This window comes from Carcharhinus amblyrhynchos, chromosome 26, assembly GCF_965287045.1.
Source record: "Carcharhinus amblyrhynchos chromosome 26, sCarAmb.v2.hapA, whole genome shotgun sequence".
In the NCBI taxonomy this organism is placed as follows: Eukaryota; Metazoa; Chordata; class Chondrichthyes; order Carcharhiniformes; family Carcharhinidae; genus Carcharhinus; species Carcharhinus amblyrhynchos.
In genome coordinates, this window is record NC_137349.1 from 37885085 (window position 1) to 37908367 (window position 23283).

Genomic DNA, 23283 nt, shown 5'->3' on the forward strand with positions numbered 1-23283 from the left:
GAGAGCTTGATGTGCCCTCTAAACTAAACTGCTGCCGGCCAAAACAGAAAATGAAACCCTAAATGCACTAGGAAGGAAAAAAAAAATCTGTCCAAAACACATGACCTTCCTCCTCACAATGCAGGGTCATGAACACCCCAGAGTAAAAATAAATGAACCCCATTTAAGTAGCAATAAAACAAACTTATACAAATGACTTAGCAATATTGAGAGCTGCAGGGAACATGATTTAAAAAAAAATCTCTTAAAGGTACACTAACACCACACAATACATTGATACGAGGAGAGCAGGAAGAATTTAATCATGATGCTCCATGCATCAAGACTGTGAAGGAAGCTTGATAGACTGGCTGTTTTTTTCCGCCTGTCATTTTTACATGTTGATATGAATTTTGTGGTCGATTTGGTGCATTTTTGGGGTTTTTTTATTTTTGGTCCGTTCTTTTTTGGATCTGTTTTAGGGCTGGAGTGACGGTGCTTACTAGCTCCACATGATCACCACGGCAAAATCTAAATACACACTTGTGGAGAACATAGAGTCATAGAGCTTTACAGCACAGAAAGAGACCCTTTAGCCTGTCATGTCCTTGCCAGCCATCAAGCGCCTATTTCTAATCCCATTTTCCAGTACTTGGTCTGCAGCCTTGTATGATGTGGCATTTCAAATGCTCTTCTAAATACTTAAATATTGTGAGTATTCCCACCTCGACCACCTTTTCAGGCAGTTAGTTCCAGATTCCCACATCTGGGTGAAAAGGTTTTTCCTCACATTTCCTATAAACCTCTTGTCCCTTATTTTAAATCTATACCCTCTGGTTATTGACCCCTCTTTCTAAGGAGGAAAGTTCCTTCCTATCCACCCCAGCTATGCCCTTCATAATTTTATCTAGTTTAAAGTTTATTTATTAATGTCACAAGTAGGCTTACATTAACACTGCAATGAAGTTACTGTGAAAATCCCCCTAGTCGCCACACTCCGTCACCTGTTCGGGCACACCGAGGGGGAATTTAGTGTGGCCAGTGTACCCAACCAGCACGTCTTTCGGACTGTGGGAGAAATCCCGTGCAGACACCGGGAGAACGTACAGACTCTGCACAGACAATGATCCAAACCGGAAATCAAACCCAGGTCCTTGGTGCTGTGAGGCAGCAGTGCTAACCACTGTGTCAGTGTGCCACCCAGCCCACCTCAATCAGCCATCTCTGCTCAAAGGAAGTAACCACAGCCTAACCAGTCTCTCTTGATAGCTGAAATACTCCAGCCCACCCAACATCCTGTTGAAACTCCTCTGCATCTTCTCTAATGTAATCACTTCATTTCTATAGCATGGTGACCAGAACTATGCACAGTACTACAGCTGTGGCCTAACAAGTGTTTGAAACAGTTACTACATAACCCTCCTGCTCTATGCCTCAGCTATTAAAGACAAATATCCCAGATGCCTTCTTAACCACTTTCTCTACCTGTCTGCTGTCTTCACAGATCTATGGACACGCACACCAAGATCCCTCTGATCTTCTGTACTTCCTAGGGTCCAACCATTCATTGAGTATTCCCTTGTCTTGTTAGTCGTCTTAAAATGCATCACTTCACACTTTTCAGGGTTAAATTCCATTTGCCACTGTTCTGCCCATTCACAGAGACTGGAGAAAGGTGAATATGTGGAATTCACTACCACAGAAAGTAGCTGAAGTCAAAACATTGTGTGATTTCAAGAAGAAATTAGATATAGCTCTTGGGGCTAAAGGGATCAAAGGATATTGTGGGGGGTGGGGGGGTGGTGGGAATCAGGATTTTGAATTTAATGATCAGCCCTGATCAAAATGAATGGAGAAGCAGGCTCGAAGGGCCGAATGGAATACTCCTGTTTCTAGTTCCTACGTTCTATGGATATATCGTCCTGTGATCTAAGACTTTTCTCCTCATTATTTACCACACCACCAATTTTTGTGTCAACAACAAAGAACAAAGAACAACACAGCACGGGAAACAGGCCCTTCGGCCCAACGAGTCTGCGCCGCCATTTCAACATTGTGAGTCCCCTCTTCCACCCATGACCCTTGTCTACGCTTATGGCACTCCACATTGGAATCCAGATTGACGGGAGACTAATTTAGGGACAATTTGTTGCACCAATCAGCCTAAGAGCACATCTTTGGGGTGTGGGAGGAAACCGGAGCACCCGGAGAAAAACCACGCAAGCGCGGGGAGAATGCGCAAATTCCCATAGACACTGGCCCAAATCCATGTATCCGCACAGCAAACAGTGATAGTCACTGAGCTGTCGTGTTGCCCGTCAGCTGGTCCAGTTTAAGCGTACACTAACGACATGAAGCACTAGGCTACTCTCAAAACATCCAGGAGCAGCCCTCGCATGACCCACCGTGTGTATGCCCCTTGTTGGACAACAAGGCGGACCGAAGCACCTGTGGATTAAAAGAGAAAAACATCAATAACATGCATCTTATGTAAACATTCAAATGTCATCTGCAAACTTACTTATGATACCAATGGGCAAATGTTGGTATGTGGATTGATGTGCCACATTGTCTGAAATCAAGCCACACAGACCATAGAGGCTCAGATTTGATCCTTGGCCTCCACTGAATTAACCCAAATGTCACTGTTGGCTTCCAGTGCCTACGGAGATGAATTGCGTGTGTGTGGATGCCGGTGGAGGAGAGGACCAGGCTTGGTTGCGATGGCCCCCTTTGGCATTGGCAATGACCACTTGGGTGAGATAGGGGTGAACCAATACCTCCTGTGAAATTACATTCAACGTGAGCTACTTTGAGAGCAAAATGATCAATGAGTGACTGGCTAAAAAATATCTAATGCCCTATTATCATACTTAATCAGTAAATGAGAGTTATCAGTAAACAAGCTAATAAAACATGTCTGTGTGCTGCAACAGTGATACGATATTCAAATGATTAATGAAACACGCATTTTCTTTGGTAAGTTGAAATCATGGTTTAAAGTTCACCCCCCATTAACAGAGTTGTACTTTGGTTTAAGGTGCAGTAAAAGCAGAGCTGAGGAACCCCCCTAGTCTCCTCCCTTATTCATTATATGACGGCTAATTCTGACGGACCATCCTGGTGCTCTCCACAACCTTTGTGGGATTTTAATAGCAATCACTGCCTTTCTTTGCACATTGGCCTTGTTAATAGCCGCTCCGCAGCCAATCAGAAGGGCAGCTGATGTCGCAAGAACTAAAGCTATTTTCGCTTTGTCCGACTTCAGCTTAGTCACTGATCAAATCAGAGAGGGCACACCAGTGTGTGGCAGTGAAAAGTTTCTGAAATACAGGAAAATGGATGGAAAAATAATTTCAGGAGAATTTCAGGACATTGCGCTGGTCACAGGGAAGGTACGTTCATTTCGAGTTAAACAGTTTTTTTCAATAAATGAAGTCATTTTGGAATTTACTTATCAGCTCCGTTCAAACATCAATCCCTAAAATAGGACAAAGTTCAGACAGAGATTCAAGCAGAGACCTCCATGGCGGATTCAAACATTTGTAGATGGTTGCTGTAACATGGGATCCATTTCATTTGCGAGATTCACTTTTTAAAAAAAGGCTCATATTAATATAGTGAATTTCAAAACCTCAGGATGTCCCAAAACATTTTACAGTCAATGAAGTATTTTTTGAAGTTTATTTGCTATTGTAATGATTAGGAGTACAACAGCCAATTTGTATACAGTAAACAGCAGTGTAATAATGATCAGATAATCTATTTTAGTGATGTACATTGAGGGATGTAAACGAGTGGTGAAAAGCGAGAAAGAAACACAGATCACTGATTTTGAGAGCTTGAAACTTTTTCCTTTAAATAAAAGTTGTGGTTTCATTTAAATCCATTTGGGAGCTCAGTTTAAAGACAGTCCTCCCTCAGTGCTGTACAGCAGTTTCAGCGTATAGATTCATGTGTCTATTGCTGGGACTTTCCAGTCCTTCCCACTGGTGAAATCTTCCAGTGCTACCGAAGGAGAGTCCCCTGTGGCAGGATCACCAGCAGCAAACCAGGCCAAACACATGGAAGATCCCACTAGCAGCCAATGGTGAAGTGTGTCCCCTGCGCTGGAAGACACACTGTGTGTATGTGTGTAGGGGCAGGGGCTGGAAAATCTCACCATTGGTTTGGGGCTTCAATCCACATCTACAAGGTAGAGTTCTCTTTTTGGGCCAAGGCTATAATGCTATACCACATTATACCATGCTATAATGTGAATACAGCAATATTATCATGGTTATTTTCTGAAAAATGGAAATACTGACATGAGTGGCCTGCTGTTAATATGAGCAGTGGTTCAAATGGCAGTTAGGTGCTACCCAGTGTTCACTGACACATTTGTGTCTGCTGCCATTTTAGCCACTCTGTGCTTGTGGAGAAAGTGCCCGACACAGTTCGGTGGAAGGTCTCAAAGTGAGAATCAGGGTCTAATGTCGTAATACTGACCCTGACGCCATTTAAACACGAATCCCACAATTTGAGGCCTATGAAGTCCAGAACCACTAATACTTTATACATTGTTTTGAAGATTTAATTGTAGGCTAAGTGGAGCAGGAGTGTTCCTCCAGACCCTGCATGAATTCTCTGAGCCTCTCTTATCCTTCTCCCCTCCCATTAACTTCGATCCAGTTCACTCAATCCTCCCACCTTAATTAGGGCAGCATGGTGGCATGACGGTTAGCACCACCACCACCTCACAGTGCCAGGGACCCGGGTTCGATTCTGGCCTTGAGTGACTGTGTTGAGTTTGCATGTTCTCCCCGTGTCTGTGTGGGTTTCCTCTGGGTGATCCAGTTTCCTGCCATAGTCCAGAGATGTGTGGGTTAGATTGCTTGGCTAAATTACCCCTTAGCATCAACGGGATTAGCAGGGTAAATATGTGGGGTTACGGGGATGGGGTCTAGGTGAGTTTGCTGTCGGTGCAAGCTTGATGGGTCAAATGGCCTTTTCCTGCACAGTAAAGATTCTATGATTCTATTCCATGATAACTCCTGTGAGTCTCAGGTGATAGCCTCCAGCTGGGTGAATTCCTGCTTTGCAACACCAGTGTGAATTTCACCCAGGTTGGGGAAGAGTGCAGCTCAAGTGGATGCTCTTTCACCCGGTACTGAGGCACAGGGATTAGGGTATCTGATCTCAGCATTATCATCAGCACGCCATCCACCCCCAGCCAACTCAGATAAGGACGCCAGAACTGGGAACAATAACATAACCAGTGACGAGGAAATTTGCACGTCTGTAATTCTGAGAGTTGTTAAAAATAGATAATTTGTAATTCTTGAACAAACATAAGCTCAAAATTTAACAGGAGTTTGTGGTAGACTTGTGGACTTGGCACTATTTCAAATTAATGCTTTGATTACTTTGGCATTTAATACCCCGAATCCACAGGGATTCTGGTTCTGCCTTGGCATGCCAGAAGCAGAATACATGTTTCCACTCATTTGTAAAATAATTAGAAGATGAGGCAGATCAATTCAGAATGAATTACAAATTCAGGCAAATCGTAACAAGATTACTGCTGGCTTTTCTCAGGGTGATTTAATTCTCGGATTGTAAAGCTGTGAAAATTCAAATTGTGTCTCTGACAAGATAATTACTTCTTTGCTCTTCTGAATCTTCTAACCATCTATAACACCTCACTCCACCCAACATCTGAGTAGCGGAAAGATATATTTATACAGCAGTTTATCACACCTCTCTCAAACATCCAATTTTAAGTGCGACGACTGTTGTTATTTAGGTACCAATTTGAGCAGGTGGAAAGTCCCACAAATGGCAATTGTGCTTTGGGTAGTGTTGACTAAGAGAAGAATCTTACAAGACTCCTGGACAACTTCTGCTCCTCTTCAAAAGGTGTCAAAGGCACTCTCATATCTGGAGAAGCTCTCCTAGAAATATATGTTACTGCTGAAGATACTGAAACAAAGCTTGACTTACAAGTGATTCTTCTATTCCCCCTCTCTTTCACATTCATCACTTGCCTCGAATTCATTCTGAACTGACTTCTTCCATAATGTTTGGCTGTTTGGATATGAGTAAGGTGAGACGTTATGGGGGCGATCTTCTGAACTTGGTGTGCCTGGTGAAAATTATATTGATCCCGGGGAATAGCGTGCAGGCATAAAAATCGGTTTTGCGCCCATCGCCAAACAGCTTTGAGTCTTCTGGCCTCTTCCTAATCACGTGAAGGATGTTGGGATGATTGACATGTTTAAAGGAGCACTTAAATATGCATTCAAATCCCAGTGCATGGAATTCTCTGGCCTTCGGTTGTGGCACAATAATGGTGAGAATCACCACAGGTCTCCACTAATGGGGAGCTGCGGGGCGGGCAGGGGGGAAGAAGTTTGGAGGCCATGGGGTGGTTGGGAGCATGGCTGGGCAGTGCTCATTGAGCAGTGCTCACCTGCTGGAGTAACTTGGCATGCTGGCGGGGTTCGCCAGACAGTCCGGCAGTGCCAGTCGGGTACTGCCAATGTGCCGGGGCACTGCCAAGGGGTTGGGGTTTGAGTGGGGGGTTGTGCAATGGGGGGGGGGGCTATGGCTGAGGGGTATTTGCAGTGGAGGTCATGCAGGGGTGAATCATGTTGGGGGTCAGACAGGTGGACCCATTGTGGGGGCCTAGATGCACCAATGCCGGCAATCCGTGTCGGCGAAAGGCTGGTGGAACTTGCTGCCGTTGAGTTGGGGGTGAGATGGGGGGTGAGCGCCCTTGTGAAACGGTGCCCGAGCGCTCTGAAACTGGGCCCAGTCATGTGGTTAGGCCCTGATTCCCGCAGTATCAGCATGAACCTCCTAACTCTCCAAAATAGTGACTGAGTGAGGGAGGATTGCACTGTGGAGCACGTCTGAGAAACCTATAACACCTCACTCCACCCAAAATCTGAAAAGCAGAAAGACATATTTATACAGCAGTTTATCACCCCTCTCTCAAACATCCAATTCCAAGTGTGATGACTTGTGTTATTTAGGTACCTATTTGAGCAGGTGGAAAGTCCCACAAATGGCAATTGAACCTTGGTAGTGTTGACTAAGAGAGGAATCTTACAAGATTCTTGGACAACTTCTGCTTCTCTTCAAAAGGTGTCAAAGGTGCAGATCACTCCATTATTCTCACCATTATGATGGTTTTTGGGAGCATTCTGCTCTTTGCTTTCATGCAGCGTGCTTGAAAGGGGACAGGTAACCTTGGACCTCAGGTTCCAAAGTTCTCCACCACTGGGATTTCCTCACCTCCTGTTTAAATCTCGTGTGGATTAATTAAACGAGATAGATTGCTAAACTAAATCAACAATTCCATTATTGTATATCATGTGACTACCAGTGTGAATACATCAGAATGACTTTGGTTTATTTCCTGAAACTGGCAATGATTAGGGTGATGAAAGGTGAATTAAATGGTCTTTGGTCATTTTGCAATTAGCAGTTCATTTGGTTTTGTCTAATATTGAAGTGGTACTGCTTATTTTCTGCTGCACGTTAATTTGCATTGATGAAAACTGCCTTTACCAATCACAAGGATATTGGCTGCCTCAGATCCTCTTTCACTTCTCAATTACTCTCTTAGAATCATTGAATCCCTACAGTGCAGAAGGATGCCATTCAGTCCATCAAGTCTGTACTGACTACAATCCCGCACAAGCCCTATTACTGTAACCCCATATATTCACTCTGCTTCCCTGACATTAAGATCAATTTAGTGTGGCCAATCAACCTAACCCGCTCATGTTTGGATTTTGAGAGGAAACTGGAGCACCTGGAGGAAACCCATGCAGACACGGGGACTATGTACAAACTTCACATAGACAGTGACGTGAGGCCGGAATTGAACCCAGGTCCCTGGCACTGTGAGGCAGCAGTGTTAACCATGTCCCACTGTGCTGCCCCTTTTCATTGACTTCTCCCTTCCATAACTACTGCTTATGAGAATACTACCACCCCACCCATCCTTAAATCACCACATTGTCAAGGTCTACCTCTTCCCTCTACCCTCAAGGATCAACTGTGACATTCCCATTCTTGGGTTTGACTCCCTCCAGAGATTTGCCGTATCTTAGCTATGATCCCCTGATGCTGCGTATCTCTGACCCTTCCCTCCTTAGACATCAGTTTACTCAATGTTTGCTCTGTTCCAAGTTAAGAACAGTTCTTTATACCCCTGAAACTCAAATCCCTCCACCCTGCCTCCTTCTTTGCTTAAACCTTTCTCTTTGACCATTCTTTAGCCCTCCCCAATCTCATTTACTTCTTCCCTTGCACTAATGTGGCCCCTGTCAATCTTATTATAAGGAGCATTGAAGAATCATAATTTTTTGGTGATTTTTTTAATTTTTATTTCGCTTAGCTGTAGCTCAATGGGCAACAGTCCAGCCATTGAGTTAGAAGACCATGGGTTCAAGTACCGCCTCAGAGACTTGAATGCAAAATCTAGGGAGGGGGTTGTGACATTCAGAGATGTTGTCTTTTGGATAGGTTTTAGAGAGGATGCAGAAAAGACTTACAAGAATGGTTTCAGGGATGAGGGATTTCAGTTTCTCAGAAGACTAAGGAAATTTGGCGCGTCAGCTATGACTCATAAATTTTTCCAGATGCACCATAGAAAGCGTTCTTTCTGGTTGTATCACAGCTTGATATGGCTCCTGCTCTGCCCAAGACCGCAAGAAACTACAGAAGGTTGAAAATGAAGCTCAATCCATCATGCAAACCAGCCTTTGACTGTGACTCTACATTCTGCACTCCCTCATTTCCTTCTCTATGAATGGTATGCTTTGTCTGTACAGTGTGCAAAAAACAATATTTTGCACTGTACACTACTACATGTGACAATAATAAATCAAATCAAAACGTTATGTAGATAGATTGGAGAAATTGGGATGTTTCTCTTTCGAGAGGTTGAGAGGAGATTTGATAGAGATGTTCAAAATCATTAGGGATCTAGAGAGAACCTGTTTGGTGGAAGAGGTGAAAGCCAGAAGACACTGATATAAGGGAATTGGGAAAAGGACCGGCTGTGACCCAAGGAAATCCTTTTTCACACAGCGAGTGATTAGGATCTGGAATGTACCGTCAGAGTGTGTGGTGGAGGCAGATTCAATTGTGGTTTTCAAAAGAGAACTACCTGAAGAGAAAATAAATGCAGAGCTAAGGGTAAAGACTGGGGATGGGACTAAATGGCCTCCTTCTGTAACCATTTTATGATGTCTAATATGTTAAACCAAGGCCCTGTGTCCCTTCTTAGGTGATGTAAACAGTTTCATGGAACTATTTTAAAGAAGAGCAGGGAAATTCAGTCCGGAGTCCTGGCTCGGGGTGCCAATGATTCAGTTTTATATTGGATAGTTGCTGCCTAGCACTGTATACCTTCATGTCTTGTTTTTTTTTAGAAAGAACCATAGTTGTTTAATCACACTTTGGTGTGTGTGTGATTTCCCTGATAACCAATGACTGGGTGTGCACATTTCTCAAGGTGACTTATGAACTCCCTGGCTCCTGGCCCCATCCATCTGGCTCTGATTTTGCTCTTGGTCCCTGTGCTGTCTTCGCTGTCACTACCATTCCGCTGCATGCCCAGTTGAAGTGCCTCCCCAACTCTAACCCTGATTTATGTATAGGGATGGAGTAATTAGAGTTTTGATCTCAAAGTGCTCCCATCCTGAGAGGAAAGTAACGCAGGGGTTGACTGGAAGTGTCCAGTATTCTGGAGGTCTGCTAGTGGCCACCCTAGTCTTGGCAAATGATTATCCCTCAACTAACAGTGAAAAATAGATGATTCTTAGTGAATAGTAGGGCCCTGGGGAATATTGAGGAACAGAGGGACCTCGGAGTACAAGTACGTAGTTTGTTGAAAGTGGCGTCACAGGTAGACAGAGTTGTGAAGAAGGCATTTAGCACGCTGGCCTTCATCAGTTAGGGCATTAAGTATGGGAATTGGGACATTATATTACAGTTGTATAAGCCGTTGATGAGGCCACACTTGGAGTATTGTGTACAGTTTTGGTCACCCTATTATGGAAAGACATTTATAAACTGGAAAGAGCGAAGAGAAGATTTTCGAGGATGTTGCCAGGATTAGTGGACCTGAGTTATAGGGAGCGGTTGGCCAGGCTCGGGCTTTATTCCTTGAAACATAAGGGAATGAGAGATGACCTTTTTGAAATGTATACAACATACATTGTCTTTTTCCCAGAATTGGGGAATTGAAAACTAGTGGGCATAGGGTAAAGGTGAGAGGGGAAAGGTTTATAAAAGGGAGCTGAGGGGCAACTTCTTCATGCAGAAGGTGATGCGTACATGGAATGAGCTGCCAGAGAAACTGGTTGAGACAAGTTCAATGGCAGCATTTAAAAAGCATTTGGATAAGTACATGGTTGGGAAAGGATTAGAGGGATAGGGGTCAAACATGGCAATTGGGACTAGCCAGGAGGGCATTATGGTCAGTATGGACTGGGTGGGCCAAAGAGCCTGTTTCTGTGCCTTATAGCTCTATGACTCTATCATTTGGTGTTTGTGGGATCTTGCTGTACTCAAATTGGCTTCAAAAGTATTTCATTGGCTGTGAAGTGTTTTATGATGATCTGAGGAGGTGAAAGGTTCTTTTCTTTAGTTCCAAATACTCCGTTCTCACACTGATTCCTCGTAGTGTAGCAGTCAAGGCTTATCACATTGATTCCTACTGCCATTCTTTCCCAATAACTGATTATCTTTCTTAGCCTTCATTTTCAAATCCAAAGCTTGTTTATTTCGGTATTGACTTAGTCAGAACATTGTAGTAGCTGGGAGCAATACATAATATCAATGTATTGCTTACAACATAGCAGTTAAAAGCTGAAAGATAAGCTGCCTTTCATATGAATATAAATTTTGTATTTAAGACTTGTTAGCTTGTTTTTAAAATTGTTATCTAATTCTGCATTCATATTTGTTTATTAGTTTCTGTAACATTATATTGAGCCAAAATGATTCAGTTTATGACAACTGGTAATGGTGAAATGTATTATTTACAAGTGGTGTAAAAGTTGCATTAAACTTCCATACTATGCGTCATCAGCACTTAGTATGACAAACTTTTTGTAAGTTTTAGCTCCTGTGCCTAATCATATGCAAATTTATTCCAGTGATCCACAAATATATTCAAATCTGTGTGAGGTATTTCAATACACCTCTGACTTTAACATCTAATTGACCTGTAGTTCTGACACTGTCATACATTATTTTAATTTTCTATCATTTATTTATATTATGGAACATATCATTCACATTTCTGTCATAAAAGTAGTCGCCATAAGACAATCTATCTAAATGATATTAGCCTGGATTTTGGCATCAGTGGTGAAACATGGGAGCTCAGAGAAAGCTGCACACAGAAATTTAGTGCTCTCTGTGTCAAGATAGAAGCTAAAATATAAGTAAGCAGCTTTGTTAAATAAAGATAAAACATGTTTTTAAAAGTTTGCGGTATTTTTATCATTGTGGAGGAAGTTGACTTGATTTGATTTATTATTGTCACATGTATTAGTATACAGTGAAAAGTATTGTTTCTTGCTATCAAGAAAAGCATACCATTCATAGAGAAGGAAACGAGAAAGTGCAGAATGTGGTGTTGCAGACATAGCTAGGGTGTGGAGAAATATGAACTTGATGTGAGGTAGGTCCATTCAAATGTCTGATGGCAGCAGAGAAGAAGCTGGCTTTGAGTTGTTTGGTACGTGATCTCAGACTTCTATATCTTTTTCCCGATGGAAGCTGGTGTAAGAGAAAATGTCGGGTGCATGGAGTTCTTAATTATGCTAGCTGCTTTAACAATGCAGCAGGAAGTGTAGACAGAGTCAATGGATGAAAGGCTGATTTGTGTGATGGATTTGGCTGCATTCACCACTTTTTGTCGTTCCTTGTGGTCTTGGGCAGAGTAGGAGCTGCACCAAGCTGTGATACAACCAGAAAGAATGCTTTCTAGGTGCATCTGTAAAAGTTGGTGAGAGTTGTAGTTGACATGCCAAATTTCCTTAGTCTTCTGAAAAAGTAGAGGCGTTGGTGGGCTTTCTTAACTATAGTCTTGGCATGGGGGGGCCAGGACAGGTTGTAGGTGATCTGGACACCTAAAAACTTGAAGCTTTTGAAGCTTCGACCCGTTGATGTAGACAGGGGCATGTTCTCCACTGCACTTCCTGAAGTCGATATCGATCTCCTTCGTTTTGTTGACATGGAGGGAGAGATTATTGTCGCTGCACCCGTTCACCAGATTCTCTATCTCATTCCTGTACTCTGTCTCATCACGATGTTCCGTAAATATAACTTAAGCTTCTCAGGGAGTTTAGCATTCATGGTTCACTGTTAAAACCCAGTTCCACCTCACTTAAAGGTATGAAGTGAACAGTGTTAAAAATAGGATCACTTCATAATACAGTGTGGATTTCAATCTGAGGAAACCTCCATAATGCATTCTATCGAAGTTTGTAGATTCACTGACAGCAAATTCTGGCTAACCGTGTTATTCCATGCACGCCTGCACTCTCGCAGTTGCTGTCAGTTTCAGTGGAGTAATGACAACGAACACTGACAGTTTCACCATCATTATGACAGAAAATTAGAGCTAATCACAATAAATCATAATATATGTATGCAATGCTGTGTATTGTTCTCTACTGATATATTCCTGCGACCAGATTAGGATGGTTGCAAGAACTACCCCTTTTTTGTTACTCCTCGGTTGATTGAAACAGGGTTTATTGAATTTTAAAAGTTTAAGTTAATTTATTAGTGTCACAAGTAGGCTTACATTAACACTGCCATGAAGTTACTGTGAAAAATCCCCTGGTCACCACACTCCGGTGCCTGTTTGGATACACTGAGGGAGAATTTAGCATGGCCAGTGCGCCTAATCAGCACGTCTTCTGGACTGTGGAAGGAAACCGGAGCACCTGGGGGAAACCTACGTTTACATGGAGAGAATATGCACACTCTGCACAGACAGTGAACCAAGATGCGGTCTTGGCCCAAGAGTCGAACCCAGGTCCCTGGCACTGTGAACCAGCAGTGCTAACCACTGTGCCACTGAACGTGCTAATACAGTGTATGTATTTAACTATTTTTGTGCTGATTGCAAATAAATCAGTCAGACAAACTTCCTTGAGCTTCAAGCAATGGGGGGCTAGTTTTATTGTGCTAAAAACCTACTCAGATAACGATACTAAAAGTTTTATTTGAAGGTAAACACAGCCCTACTCACAGCACACACACACACACAAGCAGTCAAAGCTACAAGTTACAAATCAAGTTCGCCAAATCATAATTCAACAATAACAGGCGAATATTTCACTGATTGTAAGTCCTTCGCTGTTGTTTGTTGCTTGAGGCAATTCTTTAAATGGTAGTCCTTGCTTTTTTCCTGGGAATGCTGCTTTGGGATTTGAACCCTTTAGAATTTCTGTGTCTGTTATCCTCAGTATGGTATAAGCAAGCAGGGTTCCCTTTATCAGAAAGAGGGAGAGCAAGGCAAGCAGCTTTAAGATATTCTTTTTCTAGACGACTCAAAAGTACGCAGGGCGTAACAACAAAAGTGTGATCTCAATCACATGGCTTCTCTCCATAATGCCACAGAAGGTAATTGATTAGCTCATGTCTGGACAGACCTTGGCTATCGTGTTGCAGCCCAAGCGATCGGCTTTTTAAAGTTCAACCCATCGCTTCTGAATGGTTCACTCTTCCCTATGAAGAGCCAGGAAGAACGTTGGAAATTTCCAGAAACTGATCAACTTGCAGTTGTAAGCATTGCAGGTAATCTGTAGTGACCATCTTAAGTCTGTGGGTAGAATTTCCTGTTTGTGAGAACGTGCGGTGGCCAGAATGTGAGATCCTGCTCCAGTGTCCGTGCATGGAATCTCATTAATATTTCCCCTCTATTTCTCCTGATGCATCAGCAGTCGATTCATCCCATCCAACGTCAACTGGTGAATTCAAAGGTCCCAGCACCACAGATAAAAATCAGCCCTCGCCTCCCCACCCCCCCCATTCATTGTACAGCCCTCCTTCCACGTTGCCCCCCCCTTGTCCTCATCCTGCCCCCACCCAGCCTCACACCACACTGCACCCCAGGTCAAACTTCAGACCTTTGTTGGGGTGGCTGCAGAAGTCTTGCAGGACAGTGTTGTCCAACTGGAAACTGGTTTGTGGCACCGGGGTGCGAAGGAGACCCTTGTACTCCCCAACCCAAGGTGCGATACCGATCCAACTTGGCCAGACAGGAGGGTCCATGGTTTCTGCAGCATGGTACTCTCCATGAAGATCAGCTGGAAATGGACATGGAGAGCAGGAATTGGTTTATCCCGGCAGAGTGGTGTACAGTGCATCAGGAGCAGCACAGCACAATGGCAGAAAGGCATTGTTACACTCACCTCGAAGGGTGGAAATCTTCAGTGTGGGGATTAAGTCTCAGTGTGGGGCTGGAAATGTGGAGTATTTACCGTTGCAGAGGCTGGCTTTATGAAAATCTTTCATTGACTACCTGTGGAAACCACGCCACCGAGCTAATTTTTGTTGCTTTGGACTTGAGGTTAAAGATTGTGTGTTTTTTTTACCTTTCCTAGATGCCAGCAGATGCCCTGCCTCATGATCTGGACAGTGTGGAGCTCCTGGATCTACTGTTTGACCAACAGGATGGGATTCTTCGCCATGAGAACTTCCATGCAGATGGCAGGGAGCGTACAGACAGCTGGGGGATGGCAGAACCGAGTGTAAGCAGCATCAAAATGTCAATGCATGGAATATATAATTACAGAGTCAACCATGCACACACAGGGCTTTGTAACCCATACTCACTCCCACACCTACAGAGCACAGTAACTCAGAATAATCGTCAAACAGGGCATCGTAACCCAGTGTCACGCCTACGCAGGGAATCGTAGCCCTAACTCAATGCCACACAGGGGAATATAGCCCCAATTCAACACTCCCACACAGGGCAATTATAACCCTGTATCACCCTCACACAGACAGGATTTCATAATCCCAAATCACCTTCACAGTGCATCAATTGTCGTCGCGCACATAGAGTGCAGAGCACTGTAACCCCCACAGGACCCTTCCTAGTTTCAATTGATAAAGAATTGGTAGAATTCTTTCAAGCTGTCACTAACCCAAGCCTCTTTTGTTGTCCCTCAGATCCACAGTGGTAGTAGCAATGAGGAGTTTCTGTCTTCGATCCTAGGTGAAGCTGTACCCGCCTCCCCGCTCTGGTCCTCGGCTGGCAGCGACAGTGGGATATCTGAAGACCACCTCTCTGACCAGCTGGATAGTCCCCAGCACTGTGTGCCGTCCAACAGCCCCCGGAACGTTGAAGTGGGGTGCACCAAGACAACCTTTCACACTGGACCAGAGTCCAGCTGCTGGCCTACTGGTCAGAGAGCCCCAGAGGCAGATAATCCAGATGCGGAGATACCTCTTGGTTTTGGTAAGAATCTGTACTTCCCTCTAACCACAGGCTTCTCGGAGTTGAAGTGAATGGAAGAGGCATGAGCAGGAATTTCTCTGCAATCAGTTCTAATACCTGTGAGAATGCAGCACATAAGAACATAAGAAATAAGAGCAGGAGTAGGCCATCTAGCCCTTCGAGCCTGCCCCGCCATTCAATAAGATCATGGCTGATCTGAAGTGGATCAGTTCCACTTTCCCGCTTTCTCCCCATAATCCTTAATTCCCCTGTCTATCAGAAACCTATCTACCCGTGACTTAAATATATTCAGTAAGGTAGCCTCCACCACTTCAATGGGCAGAGAATTCCAGAGACTCACCACCCTTTGAGTGAAGAAATTCCTCCTCAACTCTGATCTAAACTGCACCCCCCTTGAGGCTATGTCTTCTAGTCCTGCTATCCTTTCTAAGCGGGAAGAATCTCTCTATCTCTACCCTATCTAGCCCCTTCATTATCTTGTAAGTCTCTATAAGATCCCCCCTCAGCCTTCTAAACTCTAATGAGTACAGGCCCAGTCTATTTAATCTCTCCTCATAAGCCAACCCCCTCATCTCCGGTGAACCTTCTCTGTCCTCCCTCCAAGGCCAATATATCCTTTCGCAAATAAGGGGACCAAAACTGCACACAGTACTCCAGTTGCAGCCTCGCCACTTAACATTTTAACTCAAAAAAGTAGTCACACAGCACCAAATGTGGAACTCTTTCTGTGCAACTTAATAATTCTTTAAAATAATTTCCCCATGTCACGTAACTTCATTTCCTGAAGACCCTGAGAATTCTTCAGCATCTCACTCGAAGGATTCTACTTCATGCTAGAGTTCAGGAGATAGGTACAGGCTGTTTTGCTGTGGTAGGCCTCACAGAGAAACCTGAATCCCTGTCATCGCCACATCCAGACTTCCCAGCAGATGTCACTGGATGGCAGTTGGGAGTGACCATCCTGGCTGATCTCCCCTCCCAAGTCAAGAAGGAACAAACCCAGCTGAGGTGCCCAACTGCTGTAGTTGGCCGGGGTAGGGGATTTCTGACCAAGACTCAAAGCTGGGAACTTAACGCTCATGTTGTCTTATGACTTTGCAATTAACCAAAGTGCTCTACACAGTGGATCTTCTGGGAAACAGAAGGTGTTATCCAGGATTGTGGTAGCAATCTCGCTCTGAGTCAGGAGGTCATTCAAAGCTTGAGCACATATGCTGGACTCACACTCTAGTGTAGTGTTGAGGGAAAGCTGCACTGTCAAATCTTTGACTGTCTTTTGAGTGAACCATTAACTACCTGTCTGCCCTATCAAGTTGATGTAATAAATCTCACAGCCCTATTTAGAATCATAGAATCCCTACAGTGTAGAAGGAGACCATTCAGCCCATCGAGCCTGCACTGACAACAATCAGTGGCACTGCTGCCTCACAGTGCCACAGACCCAGTTTGATTCCTGAAAGACATGCTGGTTAGGTTCATTGGCCACGCTAAATTCTCCCTTTCGTGTATCTGAACAGGCGCTGAAGTGTGGCAACTAGGGGATTTTCACAGTAACTTCATTGCAGTGTTAATATAAGCCTCACTTGTGACTAATAAACAAACTTTACAATCCCACCCAGGCCCGAGCCCCATAATCCCATGTATTTACCCTGTTAGTCCCACTGACTCTAAGGGGCATGGCCAACTAACCTAACCCGCACATCTTTGGACTGTGGGAGGAAACTGGAGCACCCGGAGGAAACCCACGCAGACACAGGGAGAACGTGCAAACTCCACAGAGACAGTGACCTGAGGCTGGAATTGAACCCAGATCTCTGGTGCTGAGTGGCAGCGTGCTAACCACTGTACCATGTGAAGAAATGGTGGAGTTCTCCCCGTCCAGAAAATATTTATACCTCTACCGACATCGCCCCTGATCTCATTGCTGCTTGTGGGGGCTTGTGTGCACAATTTGGCTGCTATGTTTCCTACATTACAACAAGGAGTACTGTTCTAAAGTGTTCCACTGGCTGTAGTGAATGACGGTTGTGAAAGGATTGAGGAGAGCTGCTCCAAAGTGTGGAAAAAAACATCTGAAGTATTCAGAGCAATTGAACGCACGGGACCCGATTTTACCATTTTCATTCTAAGCGCTGAACCTGGGCACAATTCAGATCCGATTTGGAAATCTGTCTTCAGGTGCCCTCATACGCACTCACCCTGAAAAAAAAAACGTGGGTCTCATTCGCGCTGTGGATGGGGCTCAGTGCACCCGCAACACTGCTGGTCTGATCGGAGCTCTCAACTGCGCAGTTAGAAAAAAAAGTTTGGAAAAGCATGCCCGTGTCAGATCGCTCCCGGGTCACAGAAAGTGGAGAAAGCGGCGCGGGGGTGAAAAGCGGGAGCGATGGCCCCCACCGACATCACTGTCCCCCTTATCCACCCACCCCCCCGCTACCCAGACTGATTGCGACCCCCCCCCCCCCGATCGCCGGCAGACTGGCAGTAGGACCCTCCCTGCCAATCAGAGATACATCCTCCCACCCCCAAAACCCCCGCCACCAGTGAGCGATCGGGCCTCCCCCCCACCCCCACCAGGGATACATCTTACCCACCTCCCCAAGAGAATAATCTGGTCTCACTCTGCACCCCCCCAGTCCCCAGAGGAACCCCTGGCCAGCCTCCACCTCCCTCCCCACCCTCTCACCAGAGAATGATCTGACCCACCTCACTCCTCCCCCAGTCAGACAATGATCGTCTCTCCCCCCACCCCCCCCAACAACAGACGACAATCGGCTTCCCCTCGACCTCCCCCCACCCCCGCCAACCAGGCAACGATCTGGCCCCCTCCCCCACCTCCACCACCCGCCTGAGTCAGGGAGCTGTTGGAAGCTGTGAACTCGCTGTTCAGCAGTTGGAGCGCCCGATTCAGACTTTTATTCAGCAGGTTCATTTCGGCGCGATCCCAGATCGGCGAACGCAGCGGTAAAGGGGGAAATGCTGATTAAGTTGGGCGGGCAGTTCATTAATTCAATTTAAATGCCTGCAGGTGCATTTAAATCGCTGTTGCGCCCATCTGTGGCCATTCCCCGATCTCAGTACTAAGTGACAATCTGCGCGGATGCGGGCGCGGATCGCGTTAATGGCCTCACAACCAACTTCACCACATTTCCATGCCCGAAAACGGGCGCGATGCAATGGTAAAATGGGGCCCAGGGTGACAAATAATCCTGTAAATCTACCTTACCTCAAGATAATCATTAGGTGGCAGCAGATACACAGTTCAATAAACGCTTCCACCCAGGTTGAAGCATGAAAGGAGTCTCATAAAAAAATTCAACAATCAGTGAGAAATATCGATTCTGGTTTTTATTGTTTGATTATTTTGTTCTGGAGTCACAGAAGCTGTAGCCCAAGAGGCCATTCAGCCCATTGGGCCTACGCTACTGCCAATTCTTCAATGAATTATGGAATGATAAAACGATTACAGCACAGAAGGAAGCCATTCGGGCCGCTGAGTCTATGCTAGCCCACCACAGGTACAATCCCACCTGAGGCCAGTTTTAGCCAGTATACAGCAAACCCAACAAAAGAAGGGGCAGCTTTGGATTTATTTTTGGGGAATGAAGGTGAGCAGCTGGAAGGGGTATCACTGGGAGAGCATTTTAGTGATGGTAATTGGAATTCAGTCAGATTTACAGAAGGTACGCAGAAGTTTAAAGATCGAAACATGGAAACAGAAGCACAGAAAGAAGCCTTCAGCCCCTCAAACCTGTGCCAGCTGGAAAACAGTCATCCAGTTTAATTCCACTTCCAACTCTGGATCCTCAGTTCTATAGGTTATAGAATCATAGAATCCCTACAGCGGAGAAGGAGGTTATTCAGCCCATCGAGTCTGCAATCCCACCCAGGCCCTTTCCCCGCAATCCCACATATTTACCCTGTTAATCCTTCCACCTATGCACCCAGGGACACTAAGGGGCAATTTAGCACAGCCAATCAACCTAACCCGCACATCTTTGGAGTGTGAGAGGAATCCGGAGCACCCGGAGGAAACCCATGCAGACACGGGGAGAATGTGCAGACTTCACACAGATAGAGACAGTTAGAGCACCTCAAGTGCATATCCTAGCATTCTTTGAATGGAAATAGAAATTCTGCCCCCACAAACTTTTCAACCAATGAGTTCCAGATCCCCAAAACTATCTGGGTGGAAAGAATCTTCTTAACTCCTCCCTAATCCATTTATCAAATACTCTAAATCTGTGCCCCCAATTTTGATCTCTCTGTTAATAGAAATTGGTCCTTTGATCTACATTATCATGCTATACAATTCAATTAAATCTCCTCTCAGCCTCCTATCTTCCAAAGAAAACAACCGCAGCCCTGCAACCTTTCCTCAGCGATACAATTCTCCATTTGCTGGCAACATCCTTGTAAGTCGCCTTTGTAATGATCCACTGAATGATCTGTAGTTCCCTGGACATGTTCTACATCCCTTCTTAAATCGAGGTGTAATGTTCACTATCCACTAGGCCACTGGCATTATATCTAATACTAATAGATATAGTGGCGGCACTATATCTATAGGGTGGCACGGTAGCACAGTGGTTAGCACTGCTGCTTCACAGCTCCAGGGACCTGGGTTTGATTCCCGGCTCGGGTCACTGCCTGTGTGGAGTTTGCACATTCTCCTCGTGTCTTCGTGGGTTTCCTTCGGGTGCTCCGGTTTCCTCCCACAGTCCAAAGATGTGTGGGTTAGGTTGATTTGCCATGCTAAGAAATTACCCCTCGTGTCCTGAGATGCGTAGAGGGATTAGCAAGTGAAATATGTGGGGCGTAGAGCGGGAGTGGGATTGGTGTAGACTCGATGGGCCAAATGGCTTCTTTCTGTACTGTAGGGATTCTATAATTCTTGTAATGAATTATTAAACTCAGTATGTATAATAATACCACTGCTCTTTAGGTTCTTTTAAGATGCATGGTACAATCGATTCTGGCCCAGGGATGTTGTCCTCTTGCGTCAGATTATCTTGCTTCATGGTTGAGGAAGTTGTACCTGTAGCACTGCTGTAAACGGTACTTGGGATGCCAATTGCCCTCTTGAGCACCACTAGCTGCTTCTAACATGGCCCGTGTGACACACTGCCTTGAGAAAGGCATTTGCGTTGGTATCCCTGTGAGCACTGGAAGCAGCTAAAGTGGTGGTATTATGATTGCACACAGCCCAGCAGCTGGCGTGAAAGTTGGACCAGGCAATTCCATTCAAAGAGTTTGAATGTCACTCAACAAAAGTTCAGGCATTAAGCTGAAGGTGGGACCCAGCGCTGGAGCCCACCTCCAAATGAGATCCAATTAACAAAGCAATAATAAATATCCTGCCTTTAATTTTCAAAAATGTCCAACATATCCCTTTTGAGATCCAAAAGCTTCCAAATGCACATTTTTATGGGTTACTTTTCTCATCTGTCCCCTCCTCGAAATCACGTGTCATTTATTAAAGATTCCAGCTCCCCTCTTTTGTAAATAGTAACTCGTTGCAGTTATAGCATCTACGGTTTTATCTGGAGAAATCTAGTGCAAATGAGTACTTGGTTTCAATATCAAGGACAGTAGCAACTCACACTGATCTTGTTTTCAAAATCTGTTGCATATTTTATTGCATACATAAGATAATTTACATAATCATGATAATGTCACAAAAGATTATTATCTCGATGGTAGTTTGGAATTGCTCAATGCATTAATCTAACCATTAATGAGAAAGGTTACATGAATTTCTGGCTCCATGTCACAGATCAGGCGAAGAAAATTATTGCACTCTTTGACAGGAACATATTGAAAATGGTGGAAAGAAAGGCTGGAGTGCGGGACAAGTCATAGAATCCCCACAGTATGGGCTGTTCAGCCCATCAAGTCCATACTGACCACAATCCCACCCGGGCCTTATACTCACAACCCATACCTTTTCCTTGCTAATCCCCCTGACACTAAGGGGCAATTTAGCATGGTCAATCAACCTAACCCGCACATTTTTGGACTGTGGGAGGAAACCACAGCACCCGGCGGAAACCCAGGCTGAAATGGCGAGATTCTGCACAGACAATGACCTGAGGCTGGAACTGAACCTGGGACTCTGGCGGTGTGAGGCAGCAGTGCTAACCACTGTGCCGTCATGCCGCCCACAAGCCACGTAATGAAACCTCCAGGAATCCATTTTAATCACAGTCGGCGACCCAACCCCCCACCTCATTCCTGTCATTTTGGGAGGGATTTTCTGGCTGCGCTCACCCCGAAACCGAAAAATCCCACCCGAGGTCAATGGACCTTTCCATGGCCTCCCCTCGCCCTCTCCGATTCCCGTAGTGGGAGGAACGGGAAAATTTGCCCTGATGAATTTGTGTACCCTTGTTACTAGATTGCCAACATGAAAACCCTCTCAGAATTATATAACCTCAAATGAAACCATAAATTTTCCATTTTGTCACCCCTCATTCTGTACCTCAACACTTCACCTGTCAGGATTATACCTGACAAGTTAAAACTCATGGAAACATTGAATATTACATTTCTGGAAGAGTTATCCAGGTACCATTAAAAACAGAGAAACTCCAAATATTGGAACAAGACAGCAAGTTCACAAGCATGTGTATTTAGAATTGCTGACCATTTCATAGTGGATTTTTATCTACATTTTCTTTTCTGTTGACTTCTGTTTACTTCAATCACTTTCTGGCTTAGCTTCCGATATCGTGGCTAAACTAATGGTCTTCTGGTCAGCCTGCTTATGGCTTTAGCTCATCCATAACACTGCTGCTTTTATCCTCACTGGCACTAACTCACACACACACCTCATCCCTATATCTAATGATGATATAGAGAACCTGACATTCGACTGGGGGGTGGACACAGTAAGAAGTATCACAACACCAGGTTAAAGTCCAATAGGTTTATTTGGAATCACGAGCTTTCGGAGCACTGCTCCTTCCTCACCTGATGAAGCACTCTGAAAGCTCATGATTCCAAATAAACCTGTTGGACTTTATCCTGGTGTTGTGAAACTTCTTACCATATCTAATGGACATTGGTTCTCAATCTATTCATGCTTTATATTTAAAATGTTCGTCCTTTTATTCAAATACCTTTCCCTGCCTCGCTCCTCCCTTCCTCTGTAACCTCCTGTAGCCCTAAAATATTGTGAGATCTCTGCGTTCGTTCAGTTTTGGTCTCTTGCGCATCCTCCACTCACTTTGTTCCGCCAATGTTCCACTTTCAGACCCTCAGCCTTGAAATTCTCTCCCTTGACATCTTTCCCTCACCACCTGTCTTTCCCCAATTGAGACTCCCTTAACACCTACCCCTTTGAGCAATCATAATGTTTAAATGTATCCATATGAGACAAACTTAGTTTTATAACTCTTCCTATGAACCATCTTGAGACGCTTTACCATGTTAAAGGCGCTAGATAAATGAAAGCTCTTATATATTCACAGGCCGGCTAATAGAAATTCTGAGGTAAATGTTAACAGATTGTTGTGTCCTTTTCTGTTTTTAATTTCTCAGATGACTGGAACTCTGAACTCTTTGAGGAAGGGAGGCAGAACATTCCGGAACAATCTGCTCCCAATAATTTCCTGGCACTCACTGTCAAGGATTTACTGCTTTCTAACACAAGTGAAATGGTGAGACTCTGTGCGTTCGGCGTGATTAAGTTATTCTGAGTTAATGTCTCTAACCTGGGTGCTGTGCCCTTTCTTACATTTGATCTCTTTAGTTTGGTTTTAATGCAGGGTCGAGTGAGAAATTAATCGCAACTTGTAGGTTTAAAACAACTT

At 44.6% G+C, this 23283-nt stretch overlaps 1 protein-coding gene across 1 annotated transcript in view; it reads left to right on the plus strand.

Moving 5' to 3' along the window:
- Nucleotides 1-3156: 3156 nt before the first annotated feature.
- The window catches only part of LOC145358599 (cyclic AMP-responsive element-binding protein 3-like protein 3), a 36714-nt gene continuing 16587 nt past the window's right edge, over nucleotides 3157-23283 (plus strand). Inside the window, exons 1-4 of the mRNA XM_080212790.1 lie at nucleotides 3157-3374; nucleotides 14607-14753; nucleotides 15181-15469; nucleotides 23012-23130. Of these exons, the coding sequence (XP_080068916.1) occupies nucleotides 3318-3374; nucleotides 14607-14753; nucleotides 15181-15469; nucleotides 23012-23130 (612 nt within the window). The 5' untranslated portion in view covers nucleotides 3157-3317. The remainder of the gene's footprint in view (nucleotides 3375-14606; nucleotides 14754-15180; nucleotides 15470-23011; nucleotides 23131-23283) is intronic.